General features: G+C 43.8%; 1 protein-coding gene across 4 annotated transcripts in view; it reads right to left on the bottom strand.

Annotated features, from left to right (window-relative positions):
- The window catches only part of SGPL1 (sphingosine-1-phosphate lyase 1), a 32,431-nt gene extending 8,898 nt beyond the window's left edge, over positions 1–23,533 (bottom strand). The window contains exons 1-8 of one of the 4 annotated variants that reach the window (XM_055720038.1): positions 23,422–23,440; positions 16,476–16,586; positions 15,334–15,456; positions 14,530–14,695; positions 12,531–12,598; positions 10,432–10,579; positions 8,571–8,650; positions 6,922–7,050 (exon numbers count right to left, since the gene is read on the bottom strand). In XM_055720038.1, the coding sequence (XP_055576013.1) occupies positions 6,922–7,050; positions 8,571–8,650; positions 10,432–10,579; positions 12,531–12,598; positions 14,530–14,662 (558 nt within the window). In that variant the 5' untranslated portion in view covers positions 14,663–14,695; positions 15,334–15,456; positions 16,476–16,586; positions 23,422–23,440. Of the gene's footprint in view, positions 1–6,921; positions 7,051–8,570; positions 8,651–10,431; positions 10,580–12,530; positions 12,599–14,529; positions 14,696–15,333; positions 15,471–16,475; positions 16,587–23,421 lie in introns of those variants that run through there. The other 3 variants (XM_055720039.1, XM_027817060.2, XM_055720037.1) reach the window with 3 other exon arrangements.
- Positions 23,534–23,906: the final 373 nt, after the last annotated feature.

Below are 23,906 nucleotides of genomic sequence, written 5' to 3'. Positions count from 1 at the left end.
GCCTGGAGATGCTTCAGAGGCAAGAGATGCACAGGACTACTCAGGTTTTCAAGGGCAGCAGAAGCCACTGAACAGCTCACGGTAGCTTTCCGACACTTAGCTTGAAAGTGTCCATACTGAAGTAAATGTTGACTCCTCTATTTAAAGGGGGAAGAAAAAAGGGAAAACAAAAAAATTATTCAACTCAAAAGCCTAACAAGAGGGGACCATACTGCACAATCACTAGCTAGCAAACATGACCACACCTCATGAAGCTGCTACTACTACATACTTAGCTCTTGATTACCTGGGGATTGTTTATCTGGATTACAGATTAATTATGCCACTTACAAGGAAACAACGAAGTTGATACTGCATTAAATCAACTGAAGCCCAGCAGGATTTATCAGGTCTGGAGCAGTGCCACACTGAGACACGGAGCCAGCTCAAGGTTGGCACCACTCCTGAACTATAAACCCTCTGCAGGACCTGTAGTACTTCAGACCACAGAGCTCTCTCCCACCTCCTCACTGCAGAGGCCAGTCTAGGTCTGGTCAACATCAGGCCACAGCTTGTAAGTCCTCAAGGACCCAAGAAATTTTACACCAGGAGGAATTTCTGCATTACTCTCCTCAGCAAGTCCCTTGGTATCCACACAACCACTACCCATGCTATATTGTCCCAGCCCTCTTTACCCTGGCCATAGGAGAACAAGCAGGTTTGCATCAGGACATGGAAGAAAGGAAGGTACATGCATAAGCTGTTTGATCAAGTTTACTACCACATACTAGAACTCCAGAGCTGTTGCAAATAAATAAATGAAACTTTACAGGAACAAATTCCTCAGATGGGAGGACTGTCTCTTTCTGGCCAGCCTTTGCAAGTTCTGGCATGCAGGGGACAGGAAAATGTGTGGGCACAAACCTTACAAAGTAAAATTTTAACCTAGTAAAATGTGAGGTTGGCTTTTCAAGCACCCTCCAGGACTGACTGACTGCTACACTGGGCAAGCCATAACTTGATGATGAGGGGTACTTAGGACAGGTATGCAGAAGTGCAGGTGAAAGAGAGGAATCAAAAGCTACTTATAGCACTTACAGAGGACTAATTTTGATCCTCAAATCTGCTGAACCTACTGCAATTTCCCCTTTTAATCTCTTCCCCCAAAAAACTAAACAAAAAAAGGATGCAATCACATTTGCATGCCTTATGACATCTGCTAGTCGTGTTTTCCTTTGGTTTTTCCCAGCTGATATAGCTGCAAATCCTCAAAATGCAAAGAAGTGTGACTGCTTGACATTGACTAAATGTTAAGTACAGAGATAAGGAACAAAGTTCACAGGCACATAAAACAGCCTACCACATTTGTTCCTAACATGATCCAAGCCAGCAGCAGCTGCCGCCACAGGCAGTGTGGAACTGACTGTCACATCACAGACAACTTCTGCTTTTTTGGTATTTTTAAAGCAACAGCTGTTGCAGAGAAACCCTAACAGGGCCTCGCACTGGATAAAGAAATCATTGCATTTATTGTGAAGCAAATAGATGGTAGCAGGAACACAATGTCCTAAGCATTTTATGGGCTGTGTCATTCACTTCTCAGCCCTTCTTATGTAAAGATCTGGGAAATTGTCAGCTATTACTTTTGGGGGAAAAAACCCTCAGCTGGTATAACATGGATTGCCTTCTGACTGCCAGGTGGGAGAAGAGGAATGGGATTATTGCATACCTGTAACACTGCTTGCAATATTGCTTACAATATTGCAAAGATTGTGAAAACTTTACTAGGCACGACTTGGGGATCTTGGGATTCACGTTACTGAACACCAGACGCTTTGTACAACCAGGCCTGCTCCTTGTTGAGCAAGCAGCCCTTACCTCTAGTCTCACCTAGACAATCTGCTCTTCAAAGAGCAGCCTCTGTAATGTCTTGTTCCCATTTTGATCTTCCCACCAAAACACCAACATCTTGCCCTTATATATAACAAACCTTTCTTCAAAGTCTGGCTGTTCGCCTGCATGGAAATGCTGAGCCACACACAGGTTTTGGCAGTCCAGTCTCAACACTTTTCAGCAGTTGCTCCCATGCAAGTTAAGGAACAGTTTCTAGGATGGATCCTCTCCCCAGGCACCACCAAGACTGGCAGGCAGCTGACCACACAGAAAGCTTCTTCAGGCAGCTGAAAATCCACCCAAAAAGCTGAATTTCAGCCATATCAGCTTCCTAAATTGGCCCACAGTCAGCACATCAGTACCAACATGAATATCTGCCATGGAGATGCACCAAAGCAGCTTGACCTACAGCAGCAACTTCAGCGTAGCTACAACAGCACAAATCCTTTTGGTCCACACTTCTATACCTGCAGAGGGAGTCTGCTCCTTTACAGGCTTTGTCAGCTTAGTTATCAACAGCAATCTCATTCTGCTATAGCCAGGGCTTGAATCACTGTCACAGGATACAACTTCCACGCTGCCTGCAGCATGCCGGCAGCTGGCCAACACACAGTGATTCAGCACCCGCCAATGGCTCACACGTATTTTTTTTTTTCTCTCCTCTAAATGAAAGTCCACAGGCTCAAGCGATGCCATGGGGAAAAGGGGCTGGAAACAAGCATTGTTTTAAGCCACTTTCTAACCCTGCATTATCTTCAAAAGCCAGGCCAAATGTGTGGAAAAGGCAACACACTTTTTTGTTCTTGATTTATTTATTATCTTCTAAATGGGAGGGAAGAAAGGAAAGCACAGGGGGAAAATACCCCTCCTGCTTTCTAAACTCGGTATATCACTTCCATCGCTCCCTCCCATTGAATTCCAGTGCTCTAGAACTTCGACATTTAAAACAGCAATAAGAGGTACAGTCCCTATTCTAAGATTCCTCTGGCCATGCCACTTGTGTATCCCTGTCAAACTCTGACATAAAAGAACCATCTCGGTTCATGGTCTCTAAAGTTTTGCTTGCGTTTTCACCTTAGGAAACACATCCACTCAGACCCTGGAGACAAAACTGACCAAAAGTTTCACTGACCTAAGTACCGCATGAATAAGTAAGCAAACTACAATTTATTTCTGAGGTAGCATTAGAGTAAATATATACCACAATCCACTGCACGGTCATAACATCGTGGCAGACTCACATAAAAACCCTGTAAACCTGCAGGCTGTAAATTCCCCAAGTTGTCTCTCTCAAGGTGACCCACTCATCGCTACAGATAAAACCTGACAAATCTGCAGAGTTTAAGCCCCCCCAAGACACATCACTCACATTTCACTGTTAAAGTCCTACCTCAAATGTGCAGCCAACATTACAACAAAGTTTAGATGCCCCAGAATTTGGAGGCAAGAGACAAAATGGTTCTACAGGAGGCTTAGGTTTGCATCTGCTGATTTTGCCCGGTTTCTGCTGTCCTCAGCTGCAACGTGCAAAGCAGAATTCATAGAGATTGACATCAAATACACACACATGCACCACACACAAATTTTCCCCTGCACTTCAAAGCTGGCCTTTCTTTTCCAAGTTCAAAAAACTGCTAAAACAAAAAAATCACTGAAGCTTGAATAAAAGTGGTGATTTCTCCCCAAATTAGAGGAGAAATCCACAGAGCCAGCACCGTAAAACAAAGCATCTTGTGAACAGGAACACATGCACACATCAGACAAGAACAAACTCCTCCCATTCCTCCTCTATGTGCTGAGCTTAATTAGTCCTTCCAAATAATTGCAAGAATATGAATCTCCTGGGCACCAAAAATCACCAATTCCTGTCTCTTTGCTCTTGCACAAAACTATTAAAAATAAGAACAAAAAGTAGTAATTAGTGAGAAAGAAGAAGCATCCAGCCACCACTGAAAGTGATTACTTTTTAAAACTGCTTAAAAACCTGGAACATCTCTCAGTTCAATTTAAGGCAAAAGGCATGCCGGCACGCCCCCCACCACAAGGGCCCTGTTAGCGGTTTTATGCCCATGTTTAAACAAAGGAGAATTATAGCCCCCGTGTCTCAGATAAAGGCAGCTCCTGTAAATAATCCAAGCTGCTCATCTGATTTAATACTCAGAAATCTAAAAACTCATGTTTCATTTTGGTATTTATTAAAGATACTGGAAAACCTTCAAAAAGGAAGCAGGTGACTGCTCTCCAGAGATCCTGCTTTGGGAGATGTCCATGTGACACAAGGCAGGACTGTGCAGAGATCCCCAGGCTGCTGAAAGCCCTGGGAACAGCACAAATGTGTCATCGTGCTGCTTCGCCCAGACTGAGCAGCAGAGTGTTAGCCCCACAAAATGCTGTCTTGCAACATATCATGGAAATTGGAGCACAGAGGAAGTGAAATTACCTCACTGAGCAGCACAGACAGAAACTTTTGGTGTTTTCCACATAGCATAGTTAAAGATACACTCTCCAGAAACTCCAACAAGCTCTATCTGCTTTCAAGCACCACCACCAGGCACCAACAAAACTGGACAAGCAGTCTCGGCTGCTTCAGTCCAGTCAGTAAAACCAGTGGACAGGGACCTGACACTAAGACACTGCTTCTCAGAGATGGCAATAATGAAATTCAGAAAAAAAACATTTGTTTTAGTTTTCAACACTGCAAAAGTTGAATCAAGTAAACCAGAAGCATTCTCAGTAGTAAAAGCCTCCTGAACAAATCAATTTAAAAATAAAGATAACTCACAGCATTGCACTCTCCCTGGTTTAGCCATCTCTGTTATACAGCCTCGCTGGTTACTGAAGGGTAACTGCATCAGTCTGAGGAACCTCCTACAGCAGGGCCTTCCAGAGACAGCAAGTATAGCGTCAGTTTGAAAAAAATGCTTTCTGTAAATGACTATGTAACTGTCCAAGCCTCCAGAAATAATTCTGAAATGTTAATTCTGTTTTGGGGAGAAGAAAATAAGAGAAGTCTTTGAGCCCAGCTACTTAAAGACCATGTGACCTCCATATATACACCCACATCTCTCCATCAATGATTAGCAACTCTAGACACTTCACAGTCAGGAAGGGCAATGTGGGAGGAAGACTAAAAGTCCACTGGAGAGACTTGTTTGGACAAGATAATTATAGGGATGCAATTAATCTTCTGTTTCTGGCCAATCAACTTTTCAACCACCCCTCTTTACCCCGCAAATTTGACTGTTCAACCAGTTAGAGCGTAACTCCATGGCAGGTTGCACGCATCACCCTTTCCTTTGCTTCTGTTGGAATCTTAGTCATGGGTTTGTGGCACAATGCTCAGAAGGATGGGGAAGACAGAGAGAAAACCAGGATTCCCCAGAGAGCATCTGTGGACATCTCACGTTGGCCATGATCACTGTCTTATTGTTTTGGAGCAGTTTTTTACCTGTTCTGGACTTCTCCTCTTAGGTAATTTTACTTTTAAATTTCAGTGGAAGAGCACACAGGGCCAAGGTTCACACTTTCACAACAATGCTTTATGTAACAAAAACTGAACATACACATGGCAGGCTTCAGCAAGCAAAGATCTCCAAGCACAAAATAAGTGTCATAGAGCTATCTGACTGTTCTATCAGTTGACATCTCAACTGTTCATAAAGATGAGTTTCAACAGCTTTAGACCCAACCTCTACCCCACTCCAGTGATAATCTCACCAGTGTTCTCAGCACTGCAAACGAGGAAGCAGATGAGGTCAGGTTAAATACTTTTTATAAGCAAAGCAGGATGTTCCCTCTCTAAACCTGAAAGTAGCACAAGGAATACAGTGCAGAGCGAACAAGTCAGGCCACAGGGTACAACCTCCTGCTATCAACAGCAATCACATCTTATACTCCCAGACACTGCACAGTCAAGTTTCATGTTCGATCCAGCTGGAGTTTAGTCCCAACTACACCCACCATAATAAGGTAAGTACTAGAGTAGCCTTAACACAACCAAGTCTCCAGTTGTCAGACTAAGCCCATTCAAGGCCAGTTCACCTCATAAGCTCTTGCGTCAACACTGCCTTCCCATATTGATCTTCAGCCATCGCTAGCCTTCTCCCTCCCTAGCATACTTACAGACAGCAATCATCTCATGCCCAGTCTCTGAAAAATCTCATCTGGATTCTTCTCAGAAACAGAACTACTTCTTTGCAAGTTATTAAGCAGCCTGTTTGTACCCCACTTGCACCTGACTGCCATGCTAGGAAATAAGACCTTGCGGTCCCACATACCATGTAAACAAGGAAGGAATTTGGCCTATGGAAGTCAGGATCCTTACCAAAAAGGTAAAGCAAGAGAGAGGAGCCTAAGAACCCATGGCTTATTTTCATGACAATAATTCACCATGCAACTTCACATTTTTGCTCTTTGATTAACTCTGAAAGCATCAGTTTAAGAACACACATCCAGACTCTTGCTAGGAACTCTATCAAGGCTTTAAAACTGGTTTCCACTGTAGTACAGTGGAAGGCCACATAAGCCTGGAAAGACAGCTTTCCAGCTGGACAGATGACAATACGTGCCATGCCTGCTTGATCACCAACACTTCAAGCTGCTTGTTGGTGACCAGCCAGCCAGCCAGCTGGCCCTGTTCTCAATCTTAGTGTTCTGGCAGGCTCACAGATTTCCAGTTCAGAGATTAAGACTGAGGGGAGCTACTCGAAGTGACACTGCTCTGTTCGCCATCCCACACTGACAACCAGCCAGGCTACATTAAACTGGTTCTCTTTTTCCAAATGCCATCAAGCCTGTATCATTTAAAAGCATGAAAAAAAGCTGAAGTAAATGGCCTTGTCTAGAAAACTACTTCCTCAAGTTGAATTGTCTCTCATAAAGCTCCACCAAGCAGAGCAAGTAGCAACCGTCTTCCATTCAGCTATGTAGACATGACATATACAAGAATGAGCTTGACCTCAGTCTCATCTGGATAGCAGAATGTACATTTGCACTTGAAGTCAGAAATATCCAAAATGGTCAGGGGACACTTGAAGACAGGCTACTTACAGCACCACAAGAGTTGGGGCCCCCGTTGAAGAGCGTACAGGCAATCCTTACTACTTCTGCTTCCATCTTCCTCAAACCGGGGAATATATCTGGATGGAGAGGATTACTCCAGGCAAACTCTTCATAAACCTTCAGAAAACAAAGACAGAAACTTAGCCTTGCAGGTGAAGCACTATAGATTATCAGTGCAGATTCAAAAACTCACCCTACACACTGTATAAGCAAGTTAGCTGTATTTAGTTGTAACAATATTGCAGATCTCCTTGGACTTCACTCCTGCTTTAGGTAAATACCACAAGCTGAGAAGCTACAGCTAAGGGGTTAAAAAAAAAAATCATGTGTTTTTTTTAGGGCATTCTGGCCTCTGGAGTGATTCTATAACATAGCAATATTTCTTGTTGCAAAGGCAGGTTTAATCATTCAGCTATCTTTAAAAAAAGAACACAATATGCACCCTATGATTGGTTTACACAAAGCAGGCCAAAAAACTCACTTTGTAGAACTCGTTTTCAAGTCTACTATTAAAGGGGAATTCTAAAGCAGCGAGAAAAGCACAAACGTCCACCCACACTGCAACAAAAGTGGCCGTGGAAACCAGTATTTCATGCTCGTTCTGCAACCACGAACTCACAGGATAAGACTGGAACAGGCCAGTTCCGACCTCCTGCAGTCAAGATCAAAAAGCAACTGCAAGGATGTTAAAAGAAATACAGAAGAATAAACCAGCGAATAATCAGCACGAACAGAGGGAATGTTTCCACAACACTCAGTCCAAGCTGAGGCCCCTCTAGAAAGTCTGCTCTGAGCTTTACATTCCCCCAGAAGTGGCAAAGAAAATGTCAACACAGAAGAAAACAGCAATAGCAACCACCAGAGCTCATTACAGCTGTTATAAAAGCTGTTCCCAGGAGCAACAAGGCTAGACTTCCCTTTCTAGCAAGAAAATTCTTCAAGTGGATATATTTGAAAACAGACCTTTGGGCTGTTTACATTATTTTCCAGCCTTCTCAAAGGCAAAAGTTTCTGAGTAGGTAAACAGACCTAACAAAGACAGCACTGAAGGATGCCAGTGCTCCATTGTTGTAAGATTTGGACCGCACAGTAAAGCCAAAAAACATATTACAAACTTCTTTTTTGCTTAAACCAAGAGGAACTTAGTTTTGCTCAGCGAAGCTGTTCCAGTCCAAAGGTTCCACAGCCTCCCATTAACAGGACAGCCAAGGATGCTTTCACTCTAGTCAGCAGCAAAGGCACATCTGTCAGGAGGCCTGCTGAAATCGATCTATGGCAATTTTATGCCTCCTACCATTCCCTGAATTACAAGGTCAGTACCAGTTTCCAGTTCACTTGTAACCAACTCCCTACTTTCTTACTCAAAACATCTCATTTGATTGGATCCTAGACATCTCTACATGGTGTTTTCACAGGGACAGGCACTCGGCCAGCTCTACAGTGCCCAAATGCTTTACTAATAATAGCCCTTCCACCTACATTTACCCTAGGCTCTGTCTTCACAGCCAAGTAGTCTTAGTTTCAGATCTTCCCTATTTAGTTTGAAAGATGCTGGAACAATGTTGAGAGGTTTCTGGTCACCCTGAAGATGCCAAGGATAGCTACAAAGATGCACAGTTAGACTGCTTGCACTTTACCTTCACTAGCAGACAGGTGAGTTTCTCTTCACCACTGTACACAGTCCCAGAGACCTTCCCATCCTGCCAACGTACACCTCCTGAAAGAGAAGGAAAGCATACTGCCTGCAAACACAGCCAATCACAGAAAGCATGTAGAAGTGCAGAAGTGCACAGAGAAGTCCCCTCACCGGTTCTGCAGATGAGGATTCAGCTTTTGAGATTTTACTGATGAGGAACAACTGTGAGTTTTGTGCCACAGAGAGAGCCGTGTGACACTAAGCCTCTGGCATTGCGTATCCCATGAACTTTGCAACAGACAGCACATAAACAACATCTAGCTGCAGCAAGCAGTTATATTAATAATGTAATCCACTTAATCCCCACTCAGTCTCCCCAAACTGTTCTCCAACCAACTGAACTCTAAGGTGACTAAAGTTAGAGCCACTTTCAAAGACTACCCATCACCACCATAAGCCAATAAGAGATAGAAATGCCAAGCTTTTGCTAAAACATACAGTGCCAGGCACCTCAATTAAATTTCACCTAAAAATATGCCGCTGAAGCTTTAAAAACTGAAAGCAGGTGAATGCAACACCATCAGCAGCACATCCCACTGGAAAGTGTTTCAACCCACCATCCAACATGATGGTACTTAACCAAGTAACTTTCTTTCTACCTCCAAACACCCCAACAGCATATTTCCACTTGTTTGGTTATTTGCTCTCCTAACTGCTAGCCTCCTTCATAAAACTCTGTGGCATCAGCTCTACAAGCGTATATACAGTGAACACTGTCACAATCAAACCCCCATTTCCAAGCAACTTTCAAAGGGGAGTGCACATGCATGGGAAGCAGGGGGCCACAGGAAAAGAAAAAAGGAAAGAACAACATGGTGAAGGAAGGAAATAATAATTTTAGGGAAACAGAGACAGAAGCTACATAAGCAATACACAAAAGCAGAAAAGAGGGAATTGTTATATGATACTCAACTGTGAAACTGTGTATTTCACAATTTGGAGTGGATGCACTGTTCTAGCAGAAAATTCAAGGCATTTCTCAAATTTGGGATAGGAGCAGGGCAGTCATATCTTCTCCTCTGGACAGCAGGTCACCCAAATTTGCTCATTAGGAGTAACAGATATGTGAATCAGGGTGGAGATACTTACATGAGTGAGGAGACTCAAACACTGCTTATGTGGACTCAAACCAGAAGAATATGATGACTTACAACATTAAGCCTTCCTTAAACAGCTTTTTCAAGGTGTAAACCATTATGACTTCGATTAAGAGACACAGTCTTGGAGATTCCCTAAAAAACCTGCTTGAAAGCGTGGTGGGGTTTTTTATTACAAGGATTCCCTGGGGCTTCACAGAAAACATTTCTAGCAAAAGCTGAACATCAAGACAACTGCTTAGAAATGTAGTAAAAAACACATTCAAGTAACTTCCTATTTCGCTTCTCCTCAGCTCTCCCATCATCAGACTAGAGCAGGGGTCCTCAAACTTTGTAACCAGGGGGCAGGCAGCCATCTGCGGCTGCTTGGTTTTCCCCCCTAACCCCCGGCGGGGGGGGCGGCGGTGTCTGTAAATACCAGGGGCCAGATTAACGACCAGGCCGTAGTTTGAGGACCCCTGGTCTAGAGTTCTTGGGGAAGGAATAGAATTTCAATGTAAATACTCTACTTGAGTATTAGAAGTCACGAATACTGATCTTGGTCACTTCCAGAAGGAAAACGGACAAAAACTTGCAAGCAATTAACATCAGGGAAGAAATATTTAAGATGAAACCATAAGCAGGAGTCATTAGAACTCATCTAAGAGAGTAATGTTAGGTCTATGAAACAGACCCACCTCTGCTGCAGTAGACTCACATGCATACCTTTTGAGCTGTACTCTTTCATCTTCTCTAGTACTTCAGGCTGACTCATGCCTTGTTCCGGCAGTGCTTTGATATAATCCTTTTCATCTTTCAGGAAGGATAAACTGGAAGTGACATCATTCAAGGCTTCATCAATCTTCTTTTGAATCTAAAAAGAAAGGAAAACCCCATCAACAATGGTGCTGGCCGTATCATAAATAATTGTTGAGCGTACGCAAGACTGAACTCACTAGCTACATCCATACTGTTAAGCAGAATAGATAGGAACTCTTTCAGCTCTATGACCAAAAAGCATAGCAGAGTTCACAGCCACACAGTTCAACTCCTGCCTACCAAACTCTCCCTCCAAAAACAAGCTGCCTGGAATAGTGAACTGGCACACACTCGGCTCTAAACCATGCTCATGCGAACTGTCTGTGGGAACAGTAGCTGGCACAGCCCAGAACTATGCCAAGTTACCAGTGCAGGTGTTCATGGAGTCACACTTGGGCCACTGCTCAGCTACATTTCGTTTAACAGCACAGACATTACCACCGCAACATCCAGAGTATGTTCTTCACTGTGTATCAAGGAGCAGTGGGCGCCCTGAGCTCCTTCCTTAATGCCTGAGAAAACAAAGCTAAAGGCAAAAACACTGCATTTTTATCCACGAAACCTTTTTAAGCCACAGTTTTTAATTTGTAGAAGTCTTCAGATGTGTTCTATTTTGTAACTTGTGTCTCCTTTGCCACCACACATACAGTTTAGACACTCATGAGAATAGAGGGAAACAATAAAGAAATCTCCACTACAGACACAGTTAGGAGATTTCTTTCATCCCCCCCACCCCACATTCAGGAGGCCCAGACTTCTCACAACACATTCCAATGGAGAGACTCTTCTTCCAGGCAACACAGCTGTCGGTGTATCATCAGCTTTAAAGCCTTTTGGACATTGGAATGCCTCAAAGTCAAGGCCTCCTGTAAGCAACTGATAGGTTATCAGGTATCAGCCTACCAAAGAGCAGAAAGAGTACACATATACAGCACACCAGGAGTCCTCTGGCACAGGAGAGCTTATCAGTGCTAGCCCCGAGAAGCTGAGTCTGGACAACATAGGGACTGCATACAAGGTGCCCAGGTGTCCTTTTCTAACAGGCAGACAAAAACCATAAGCAGAAGAGAACAAGTCATTAGTTCACCTGATCAAGGGCTACTCAAGTCAGAAGGTGAAAGCTGTGGCACTTAACACAACATAAAGGGGGTAGGCTAGTCCCTTCCATAGGGCTGGGGGAGAAACTTGAGAACAACTTCCATGTCCACAGCAAAAAGTTCCTCTTTGCCATTCTTACCTGGTAAAATTGCCTATAACAGACTCCCAAATCATTGTGTAAATACGCCAACACACCAAGCAGAAATGAGTGCAATCAAGTGTGACACCATCATTTACTAGGTAAAATAGACCAAGCTGTGCATTTCTTGATCATTAGTCATTAATGTGCTAAAACACGCTGATATTTGTAGTTTCAGAGTTTTTTTTCAGAAGTAAAAAAAAAAACATCTCCCAAACACTAAAGCTTGTGTCATTTTAATGATTACACAAACTTCTGGTATCTTTGTGCTATAATGCTAACTACTGCAAATAGGTATCTGAGCTCCAAACCAATCATGGGCAACCATCTGATAAAAAAATTATCCTTCCATGTTGCATAACAAACACCTGACTGTCTCACACTTGCTCAAGAATAAGACGTTGTTTCAGAAGAACAACCCCAGTTCAATCCTGTCCCCTTCTTCCATAAATAATTTTATTTTCTTAAAATCTAAGACTGAAGAAGTGTTACTAGAAAATTCCGTAGCCACTCTTACTGGTTCCTAGTTTGGAAAAAAAAAGCTGGCATCCACATTTTATGAGAGTGATACAATTTCTAACTAGTCTTTTTGTCATAGTATCTTTCATTAAACCAGGTGGCAGTAGACCTTCCAGATCTATATCCCTGCATCATTATGATTGCAGTAACATGACAACAAAGATACACAGGACTGTAAGTTTTCTGAACAGCAAGGTGGGCTGAAACAGAGACCTGGAATAATATTAAGAAAAGTTGTTGAAATACTTACCATAGCCCCAACAAATGGCATTTTTCTCAGTAGTTTAAAGAACTGTTTTTTAGTTCGGGATGTTAAACCTGAAAGACAAAAGTCAGAAATTAACCTAAGATGACTCAAGAAACAAAAAAAATGGGCTTGGAGCACAATACTTCTGACACAGCCCACGACACAGGCTCAGTATTTCTGATCCAAGCTAAAATAACACAGTGACCAAGGAGACATGGTGAGACTGATGGAAGTGGACCATGCTACAGAAACATCTGACTTGTGAACAGTACACACCCAAAGGAATAAAAAATCTGACTTGCTTCCTTACTTATAAGGGAACTCACACCTACACGTGGAATTTTACAGGAAACAGAGGTATTTTAGGATTCGCTAAAGGTAAGGTCTCGAGCAAAAATGGAAAATATTGTTTGAAATTATGTTCTGCCTCTTCAAACCAGAACAGTACTGTACCATGAAAACACTCAGGAACATGAAACAGGCTCCCAGACCAAAGAAGGAAATAGCAGTTTAGCCATAACGTGACAAGGATTCTCCCAGTGTCTGGCCGTCTGATAAAGAAAACACATGATGCCAACGGGAGGCAACTCAGGGGGAAGGCGTCAGACAGAGGGAGGAGCAGAAATTCCACCGCAGCCCAAATACTGAAATGACAGAAGCCACTGATGACAAATACCCAAAAACTCCTGGAGCAGCTCTAAAGGCAGGAAGGAAAGCAGGATGACACAGATGCTTTATAGCCACCAAAAATGCCTTTTGACTCCTACAGGCATTCCAACTGAGCACCAGAAGTTACAGGACACAAACCAAGAAACAAACTTTAACAATTGACCACTTTGGGACATGGCAATTTTATCTACATTCCCCCCCTCCCCCATATACATATTTCACTTCATATATTTTGAAAAGCTACATAAATAAGACCAGTAATTAGTTTTGCACATACTGTAGGAAATACTCATTAACACTCTGACAATAACATTTCCATTGCACATTTTAGTGTGCAGTTTTTTTAGTAACTTCCACAGTGAGAGAAGACTGCAAACTCCTGAAAAATTCAATCTAGTGAGATCTTTTAACAGCTAGTCAATACTTTAAAAAAAAAAAATACTGTACAACAGCACAAATACTAGCCAAGAAGGTAAGATAACCCTGTACTGAGCGAAAGCTTCATACCATTTTGTTCCTTCCATAGACCTCCCCACTATTCAGCTACTCTCATCTTAAAAAGAAAAAGGCTGGTTGAAGTTCAGAGAGGCACAGAAGTAAACATCAAGTTAAAAACTTGGTTATTTTTAACAAATTGCCACAGGAGTGTAACCCTAAAGCCTACAGGAACTGAAAAGCACCATGTTCTGCTCTGAGGGCAAGGTATTATCTCTGACCATCACAAAGCAAACTGCGTGTTCATCTAAAGAGATGACACTGAAGAGCTGTCAGAATATCAGAAACTACTCAAAACAGGAAGATGCTCCTAAAAAAAAAGAAAAAAATCCACACACCACCACCACATGCAATTATCTTGGACATCCTGAGGATGAAACATGCCTCCCAACACCAAATCAAAACCACATCTCCTCCCCCAGCAGGAAAGGAAACAATCAAGAGCAAGAATTATCCAGATACTTTGCACCAGTGGTTAAGTTCACAAGAATCCAGCTCTCTGATACATTTCCCCAGGTTTTGAGCAAGAAGAAAGTGTTGTGACAAGTAAATGCTGTAGCCAAAAGCAAAAGGGAAACAAGAGGAAAGGAAGGAGATGCAGGCATATTCCAGGCTGGCTACCGCACCCTCTGAAGAAACGGGGTGAATGTTTCATTGATCAGACAGGCCTTGACCTTAATTTGGAAGAGGGTTTCGTTCATACTAGTTGACAGCAGAAATTCTGTTTTAGGAAGTGTTTGGCTTTCTTTTATCCTCTTTCCTTCCTCAATTTAGGAACAACTCTGCCCCCTCTCCCTTCCCCCCAGACGTAAGAAAATCCCCTCTTTCAAATACTTACTTTCAGGCTGGAAGAGGAAGCCATGCAGCCATACACTTAAAAGTGTTGAAGAAAACGTCAACCCAACCAGTTGCCAGGGTTCAAGTCCATCACACTGGGCATTCACAAAGCTCGTTGCTTTCTCCCAATACATCTGGAGGATTTCCTTGTAGGGAATAATGGCATCCTGCACAAAGGAAAGTAAGAAGGATATTGAGAAAAGTTCAAATGCACACAAATAGGGCATCAGAAAGTGCATGAGTCTATTGCATATTAAAATGGTGCTTTTCAGTATGCAGACCCCATGCTTTCCTTAATTCCTGTAAGCAGAACAGGTAGGAGATAGTTGTCATTCTCTTTCTGTCAAGGGCCACTGTTAAAAATACACATCTTGAGAGACTTCAAATATTCAGAGAAAAGTGCCAAGGCCAGATGACTAAGATATGCAAGATATTCAAGACTCACAACAAGATCTTACTACAGTCCAAGAGAAGCAACTGTGTTAACATTTTTTTTCCAAGGAATTATCAGGATTCCTTGGAAAGGATTCAGTAAGTGAAGACTGAACTACTACAATACATCCACCAGAAAGAAGCCACTCTTCATCAGGTACCATCAAAGCACATCTATTAAGTACCTAGGGCTGGATTTTTAAAGAAGATGCAAGCACTCAGCAATTCCTTAACATATAATTAGTACGTTCCATACAAAGGGAGGACGAAAGAGACAAACACTGTTGCTGCCAATATAAAAAACAGAAAACTCTGATGCAATAACAATTACAACGTCAAACTACCAATTATTGTTGGGACAGAGCCCAAGTACCTTAATCAATAGCTTCAAAGCACGCTCTCTTCAAGAGTCTCAGAAGAACAGGGTAGGGAAACCCGGACATGCACAAGGGAAAAAGGCCACTTCCCCCAAAACAGAGGTCTTCGTTACAATTCCCTGGAAAAAGGTTTCTAGAGAGAAGAACAATCCAGGTAATCACACCTTGTTTAGAGCTATGATCAAAGATGAGTATTTGGGAGGGGGTCATTGCATGTTACAGACAAAAACTTGTGCATTTTTACTTTATTTTTTTTAAAGCTTTTTCAGCTGCCCCCAGAGAGCTCTTCAAATCCTTCTGGCCTTTTAACCTACCATCAAGCTTAGTTCTGACCAGTTTTGCTGGGGAATTTTCTGGAGGGATCTCCAGCTCTATGAAGTTTCACTTTCCAAACACCACTGAAAATACATGGGACCTTTCAAAAGATTTGTTACTAAATCTTGAAAGGAATACATCCTTGATACCTATGCTGCCATACTCTTAGTGGGGTTAGAGCAACTTGCAAAGACAGCTATAAATAAACTGCTAAAACTTTCCTTCTCATGACCCTTTACAGATCCCACTTTCAGGTCACGTCAGCAACAGAAGCAGTATTTAATTTTTTTTAAGGTCACCTTTAGGGGTAACGTGTCATTCCAATACAACTGGACAGGCTACAAAAAAGCCTGAAAAATCCACATTCTTCCAAATAATCAACAGAGGAAGGCAGGATTTCCTTACCGAAAAAACAACACTAATGAATGCTCACTACTTTGGAAAAGCAGTAAAATGCACATCGTAAGAGAGTTTAAAAATATTTAAGCAACCCAAACATAAAGCTAAAAAATTCCAGCAAAACAACAGTGTCAATCCATTGCAGAGGACTAGTATCACCCCTGCTGAGCACAGGCTGAAGGGGCACAGACTAAACTGGGCAAAACCAGGTCTCCTCATAAGGAGCAGTACCCAGCTGTAAGAAGTCAAACTAGCACCCATCTGCCTAGCAAAAGGCAATTTAAAAACACACCAACTACTTCACCCTTGAAAACAAGGCAGCCACATAAACCGCTGCAGTTAGGCAATGTCCTAGCTAATACCCAGTCCTCCAATCCAGTCACCACAAAGCTGATTCAACCCTAGAATTTAAGGGAAGACCTACCTTTTTCAATTAACCAGAGGTGGTACTTAAGTTTCATCAAGTTTGCACAATCTTCTCTGAAAAACCCTGGGAAGGAGTGTCTAACCAACAATGATGACTTTGGTTCACTGCCTAGAACAAATGACAGGATATCACTCAATTTTGAACTGCACTTAAGGGATGGAAACAGAGTCACTAATGTGGTGTCTCATTAGCTGTTTTCAGCTGATGGCAAGAAAATGCTGCAGCATCGAATATAAAGCGGGCTGTGCTTCTTTCTCCTGAAGATGGACAATACTGTAAAGCTATAAGCTCAACATCGAAACAGAACATGATCTTCTAGACATAAGTCACTTAAGTCAACGGCCAAGTTAAAATAAAATAAATAAATCTGCCAAGAGATTGATCTCATTCTTGGAGAAAGCTCTGGACAGAAGACCCTAGTCAACTGCACATTTAGTTGTCAAATCACAGCCTCCTCACTGAAACCACTGTGTTCTGCAGCACATCAGCTCTCCACTGGGACGGGAGGAAAAATATGTCAGCTTTTCTAGACTCAACCAATACCAGTGGCAAGTCTTGCAACCTATCACAAGATAAGAAAGCCCACCGGAAAGGCCCACCTGTCTACTCTTTTCCAAGAGCCCATCAAAGCAGTGCTCTGGTCCACAGACTGTCAGAGTCAGGCTGCTCAACTCTGAACTGCCGTGATCCCAAGCAAAGCGCAGATGGGACTTCTGAAATGCATGACACCACAGTAACCCCAGCATGCTGCCGCACAGAAGTATCTTCTCAGCCACATTACAAGCAAAAAAGGCTCAGGTGCATAACGAAGACATCACGGATGAATGAGCACATCCACCTTTCTGCTGTACTTGTGGTAAGGTAACAAGGCACTGTGCCTCCGCTCACTTTTCTATTCCTGAGATGCAAGACAAAATATTTTACCTTAAGTCCAAGCTAGAGGTATGCACACCAGCATACATGGTAACTCAATGGTATGTCCAAGTTTTGAATAAATAAGAGAAGATTTTCATTATCTTAACTCTAAGCCACTGAAGAATTTCTTTCCCTTTCTTGCTTCAACAATCTGACATCACTCCACAAAGAATACAGTTCAACAGGATGAAGTTTTCTGTTTCTCATTTTCTCCTTCTTACTTACTTTCATACTTACAAGAGGTTGGAGGATGAGACTGATTAATTTAGGAGGATACCAAAAAGATTTAAAAAAAACAGTGAAAATTGGCATGGAAGAGGAATTAGCAATGAAACAACTGCTCAGCTCCCTAGCTAACTACGCATTCAGTGTTTTTGAAGTGCCTCTTTGCCCCAAAGCATCCAGCAAGATACGAGGGACCTCTACCTTCTGAATTACTGACTTAATCCTACAGAAACTAGAGGGCATTTAGAAAGTTGCATTTGAATGTACTCTAGTTTTATTACCCAACAACATGTGATTGCAGCCTCACTGCTGCAGCCCTACACTGCTTCCTTATTTCACAGGGAGAGGAGAAGGGGTAATAAATATCCCATGTTCAGCCAAGCCATGTGAATCTCTTCCCCTGCTGCCCTGGAGAAGCTGCTCCTAACAGAGTAAAAAACAGGTGGGGGTGGGTTTTTTTCTAATCAACTTCAGCCAAAAGAAATGCACATCACATGCAGTAAGAAGAGATGCACTTCCAGCTTTGCAGGATTATAGCATTCATTCACTCCTGCTATTACTGCTTCCCCAGCTGGGCTAAAGACAACAAGCTGACCTGATTTTAAGCCTTATCTACAGGACAGAATTTCATGCAAGACAATAACCTGCTTATTTGTGAAGGCATCAAAAAAATAAAGGTTTCCTTTCCCATTACAGGAGAGTAGATAAGCTGGTTTTATTTCCTTAAGAGAACCTTCTACGCACAAAAGCTTCACAAGACATAGGATTATTTTAGAAGGAGTTTAAAAGCCCGACTTATGAGTGCACTAAAAAGCATGAGGGAAAAATATCTCCACTGGAGGATTTGGTTTTAATTCTCAGAGCATTAAGACAGACCCAGGTATCAGACAAAATACTAATTGCTATCATTAGGACTTGCAGTGTTCATTTGTACTGATATTAATGCACCCAGCAACCCAAGCAGTTTACATATTGAATTTTTAGCTCCACAGATTAGGAATACATCCTTAGTACTTTATTTCCAAAAGCCATTAGCTAGCCGAGCTCCTTCCAGGGATAGCACTTAAGCCACTACAAAAGAGGACAAATTAACTGCAGTAATGCTCTCCTGTCCCAGATGATAGAAAAGAGGGGGGAAAAATGTCAGAACTAAAGAGAGCACATTTTGCAGTTTTGCCAGAACAGTATTTCCTCGGCTGTGAGTTTTAGGACTCAAAATAAGCCTTAAAAAAATAAAAATAAAAAGAGACAGAGAAACAGGCAGTAAACTGAAGGACCTCACACTATTGTTATAAGTGCCTCCCGTTTCTGACACTGTAAAGTGGAAGCACCGTTAAAAGTTTACCTGTGGAAAAAGTAGAAAAAATGTTTTATCAGCAGAATTTTTCTCCCCCCAGGAGAGTATTCAAAGTGGGCCACAGAATAAAAGTAGCTTTTAAAGGCAAGTTTATTTTAAGCAATAACATGAGTCTTAAGCTCACTGTGTGAGTAGGAGCTGCTAAGACCAAACCACATCCTCAGCTTTCACCTGAGGCCACACATTTTCCCAAACCAGGGACCCTGTGACACCTTGCCATGCCCAAACCTTAACATCTGCGTTTGCCATTTGTCTTCCTCACTTAACAGAGCCAGTGAACGAGGCAGTGTCATGCAACTTGGCACGCAGAAAATCAAGGCAGAAAGAGATCACTCACAGCAACTGCATGAGCTAGGTCAACTCTGATTACGGCAACATGAAGAATACAGGTATTACCGCTGTAATTAAGGCCTGTGCCCTATGTAACAAGTTTTTCCCAGGAGAATGCTTCCTGATTAAAAATAAACCACACAAAACCAGCAACGACACAGCAGCTTCATTTATTTATTCAGCTCCTAAGAAGGAGGAAGACTTCAATTAGCCATGCCTTAGCTAACACTTTGTTGCCTGTACATGCTCTGGCCACAAAAGGCATGTCTACACAGCATAACTGGCCTAGGTGCAGGTAAGTACTGGACTTGCAAGCTGCCAGCCAGCCAGCTTCTTACTGGAGAGCCAGGGAATGGGACTGAGCAATGTCACTTCAGCCTCGAAGGGTACCAGTTGCTGCATGTGCCTGCAGTGTTTTGATTTGCACTTCAGTAGTGAAATCTGCTCCTCTGTGCATCCCTCCCTGCCAGCCCCAGTGTGACAAATATCTTTACATAAGCACCGGGCAGAAAGTATTTGTTAGTCACCTCCTAATTATAGCTCAGGGTTTGGCCTGCATGCTGCCCCCTCACCAAAGGATGTGGGCACAGAGCGATGCCATACACAGGATCTTTCAGAAATCAAGTCAGGAACCTTTAGATGTATGGGCTGAACTACATGAAAGAAAAAAAAATCCAGGTCATGCTCATCTTACCACAGCTTCCTGGCACCACCAGTTTCTTCTGCATTCATTTATTTCCACCATTGCCATAATGAAACTTTTTCTTTTGTTTGTTTTCAGAGCAATGGCAATTTTTTTTGGCCATATACAGTGGTTGCTAAATTAATGTATACATACTATCCCACCAGCCCTGAGAGTTCAAGGGGAGTGGCTAGACAATGGCTAATTATAGCTTCAGCACAAAAACAAACAAGGGAGCAACTCACAGTAACAGCAACAGCATCCCAGATTCCACTGAGAGAAGGTAGGTAAAACTACCAAAACAAGATGGAGAAAGGCCGATTTGAGGCTCAAAAAATGTGCAGTTTTACAACAGCCTGAATGAAACCAAATCAGGCACGACTGCAGATTTCATTTAACCCAAAACGTGCACAAGATATTTCTACCTATTGTTCACTTTGCTCACTACAACAAACCAATTTATAAAGCAAAATTTCTGGAAACATCTAGGCATGCTCCAGGTAGCACAGATCTCAAATCTCAGAGACAGGGTTCAGTCAACAGATGTCCTACATGAACCTGTTACGGAACTTTATGGGTCACCGGCTCCAAGAAGGTCCAGTTTTCGCAAGGAATCACCCTCTCTCAGCATCCACAATAATTAGGATTAAAAAAAGTGCTCAGTTCCCTGTGTACTGGGACTCATCTGGACACATTTGTTCATTCTTCCACTCAGAATCCTCACAGATGCAAATCACACAGTCCTTTCTGCATGCCTTCTGGGGAACAAAACGGGTATTTATTTGAAACATTTTGCTAGTAGCTCAGTGCCATGCAGAGGTACGTGCAGCATTAGGAGATAAAGTCTTGGTGCGAGCTGTCTGAAAGCAGACTATAGCATAGCAATTATTCTGGGAATGGGCATCCACGAACAAAGGCAGCATCAAGACCTGGCACAGCTTTCTAGCAGAGTTATGCAAGCCTCTTGACAAAGCCCCTAGTATCAGCACAAACTGAATGCCACTATTATACATTAATGACTCTGTTCTTGGGCAACTTTGACCACAGTGCAGCATCCTCGAAGACTATCTTATCAACACCAACGCACAAAACCCTTTGGCCCTTCTGATACCTAGTCACATGTGCTTCCCCATACGTGGCACAGATGGATCTTGATAAGCTTTGAGTGTCAAAGGAAACAGAAACACACAGAACATAAGGGCTTTCAAGTGACTTTTACCTGGAAATTTCTGAGACACACAAATCTTTCCTAAAAAGGAATAAGGAAAATGGTATCACAATCACTACAGCCCACTGCAAAGACACCAACGCACCTGCTACTACAACATCAATTGACAAAATCCAAATCTCAGTTATACATCCCACTCTAAGGACAGTACCAAAACGTACTTCAAAGCCCCTATGGCTCCACTAACCAGTAAAGGGCCATTTAGCCAGTACACAGAGATTTCAGTACTAAGTACTCCAGAAAAAAAGGCCTGCTGATTCTTGAAAGGGAATGTCTTCAACCACCTGGGACACAGAAAACAAAAGCCATAGTTCTGGTCAAAATGCATCACTCCATTTCCAAAAACTAGAGAGCATCAACGGATCAGGCCTTCTGAAACAACCCTCATTGCATGCTGGGGTCTGTGGTGGGGTGCACAAGATCGGATTGAAACTATGCCTTTTTATTGCCAGAACAGAGTGTTTGGCAGAAAAGATAAGCAACACCTCAAAATCCATACTTACAGAAAATAGGCTATACTGAATCCCTTTTGCCAAGAGAGTCACAGCAAGGTTTTGTTTGCTGCCACACCAGTCAAACCACATGCACACAATAAATGCTGTGATTAGTTTTATCCTAACACCACCAAACCACAGATATATGCACTGAAGAAATCAAAGGCAATGAGCCAGATGTCATCTCAGCAGACCTTCCCCTGCTCAGGTCAGCAATACATCTGTGACTTTAAAGGGTAGTGAGATGGTGGAAACCTCTTAGTATGCTAGAAGCACACAGTACATGAGAGAATCAGGGTGGTTTTTTTTCATTTAGGTAGGAAAGTTTCTAGTCCCTCACAATCCCTTTGACTAAGGTCGTGGGAAGGATCGCAGAGTAAAACCACAGTTTAGGAAAAATGCTATGTATCAGTGTTCCTCCAGAAAAAGCTTCAGCCCCTGAGTATACAGCCAGCTTCATTAGCTTTCCAGAACCTGAAACCCTGTGCAGTAGCTACTCTTTAGTCTAACAAACAAAGCAGCACACCTGTGCAGGTCTTCCAGACGCAGTAAGTAGAATAGCAGTTTTCTCCACAAAGCCTTGGCACAGAGAGACTAAGGTGAGAACAGCCTGACCACACAGCATGCTCCCAGCAACCCCAGGCCAGTCTAGACCACACCGTGCAGAAGGTGCACGGTATTTACTCAGTTCCAAAAGAGCTAGCTTTTGGCAACTTGAAAGCAACTAAAACACAAGCCGTACAAGCTCTCGATGCTGTCCCAGGCTACACATGCCAACAGATGCAAGGCATGTGACGAGCTCTGCCTTTGTCCCCCATGTTGAGGTGGTGACACACTAGTTGGGCACAGCTCCACACCACAGTGGGAAGAGGAAGCAGCACTTGAGTGTTTGGGCATGGACAGCCGCTCCCCATGACCAAGTGGGAAAAGACAGTTGGCCAGAGATGATGCTATTTCGTCTACCACCCAGTAGCAGCCACAATTTCAAGGTACCTTTCGGCAGGGGGGAAAACTAGCACTCTTTCCAGGTTTAAGGACTCAGAAAAATGCATGCCATACCACTGTGTGCCAAAGCCAGCTATATTTCAAGCAACGCCGGTTGCAACTGAAGAGTTTGTTTCTCTGCTCCTTCTAGCCCAAATTTAAAAATCATAAATAAGTAAACCAAGTGTTCATTAGCCATCTACCTTTTATCAGAACTCAGGCACCTTCACCAAAATCCAGACCAAGCAGGGGAAAAAAAAAACAACCCACCCCACCCCGCTGAAATAAACCCATAGAGCCTGCCGAAAACACCATTTCTAACCCTCCCTGCCCTGAAACGAGACACCTGTGGGGGACAAGGAAAGCACTGCATGGCTTGCAGGCCTGCAAGTGACGCACACACATACACAACCCCCCTCACAATTTAGGGGTAACGCACGGGCCTCGCCCGGCCGCCGGGGGGGGGGGGGGGAGGGGGCGGGGGGGGGGAGGGCCGGCGGACCCCTCCCGCCGGAGCCCCCCCCCCCGGACACCCCCCCCGGCGGCCGGGCTAGGCCAGGTTGCCCCTGAGAGGCGACCGAGAGCCCCCGGCCCACACCCGCCCTCCGCCGGACAAGGCCCCGGCCTCACCGCCTCAGAGCCGGGCCAGCACAGGCCGCGCCGGGGGACACCCCTATTCTTCGCCCCACCGTGCGCCGGCCGGCTGAGGGACCCACCACCCCGCTCACCATCGCTGCTGCTGCTGCTGCCGCCGCCACCACCACCTCCTCCTCCTCAGCCTCGCAGGGTCCCGGCGCGGCCCCGCTCTTCCCCGCCCCGACACCGAGATTGCCCGGCGCCTCCCCGCCGCGCCCTCACGGCAGCGCCGCCTGCTGGGCGGCTTCCCGCCACTGCCGCCCGCCCTTGCGCGCCGCTCCGCGCTTTGGGCGGGAACGCAAGGGCGAGCGGCGGGCGGCAGTGGCGGGAAAACGCTCCCTCCGCGTTTAAGGGCTGCAAAATCGGCGCTGCAGCACCCGCGGAACGCTGCCTTTTGGTTAAAAGCCTCCCAAAAAAAAGAGGGGGTTTATAAACCACCCTCGCCCCCTGCTTGGTGTTGGCACCCCAGGTCTGAGGAGCTGCTTCCACACGCCACGGTGACCGGGGAAACTTCCACGGAGAGAGGAGCACCTGACAACGGCAGCTGGGAAGATTTAGGAGCAAGCAGCTCCCTGAG

Source organism: Falco cherrug, chromosome 9, assembly GCF_023634085.1.
Source record: "Falco cherrug isolate bFalChe1 chromosome 9, bFalChe1.pri, whole genome shotgun sequence".
Lineage (NCBI taxonomy): Eukaryota > Metazoa > Chordata > Aves > Falconiformes > Falconidae > Falco > Falco cherrug.
This window is presented reverse-complemented; position numbering and strand designations above follow the sequence as displayed.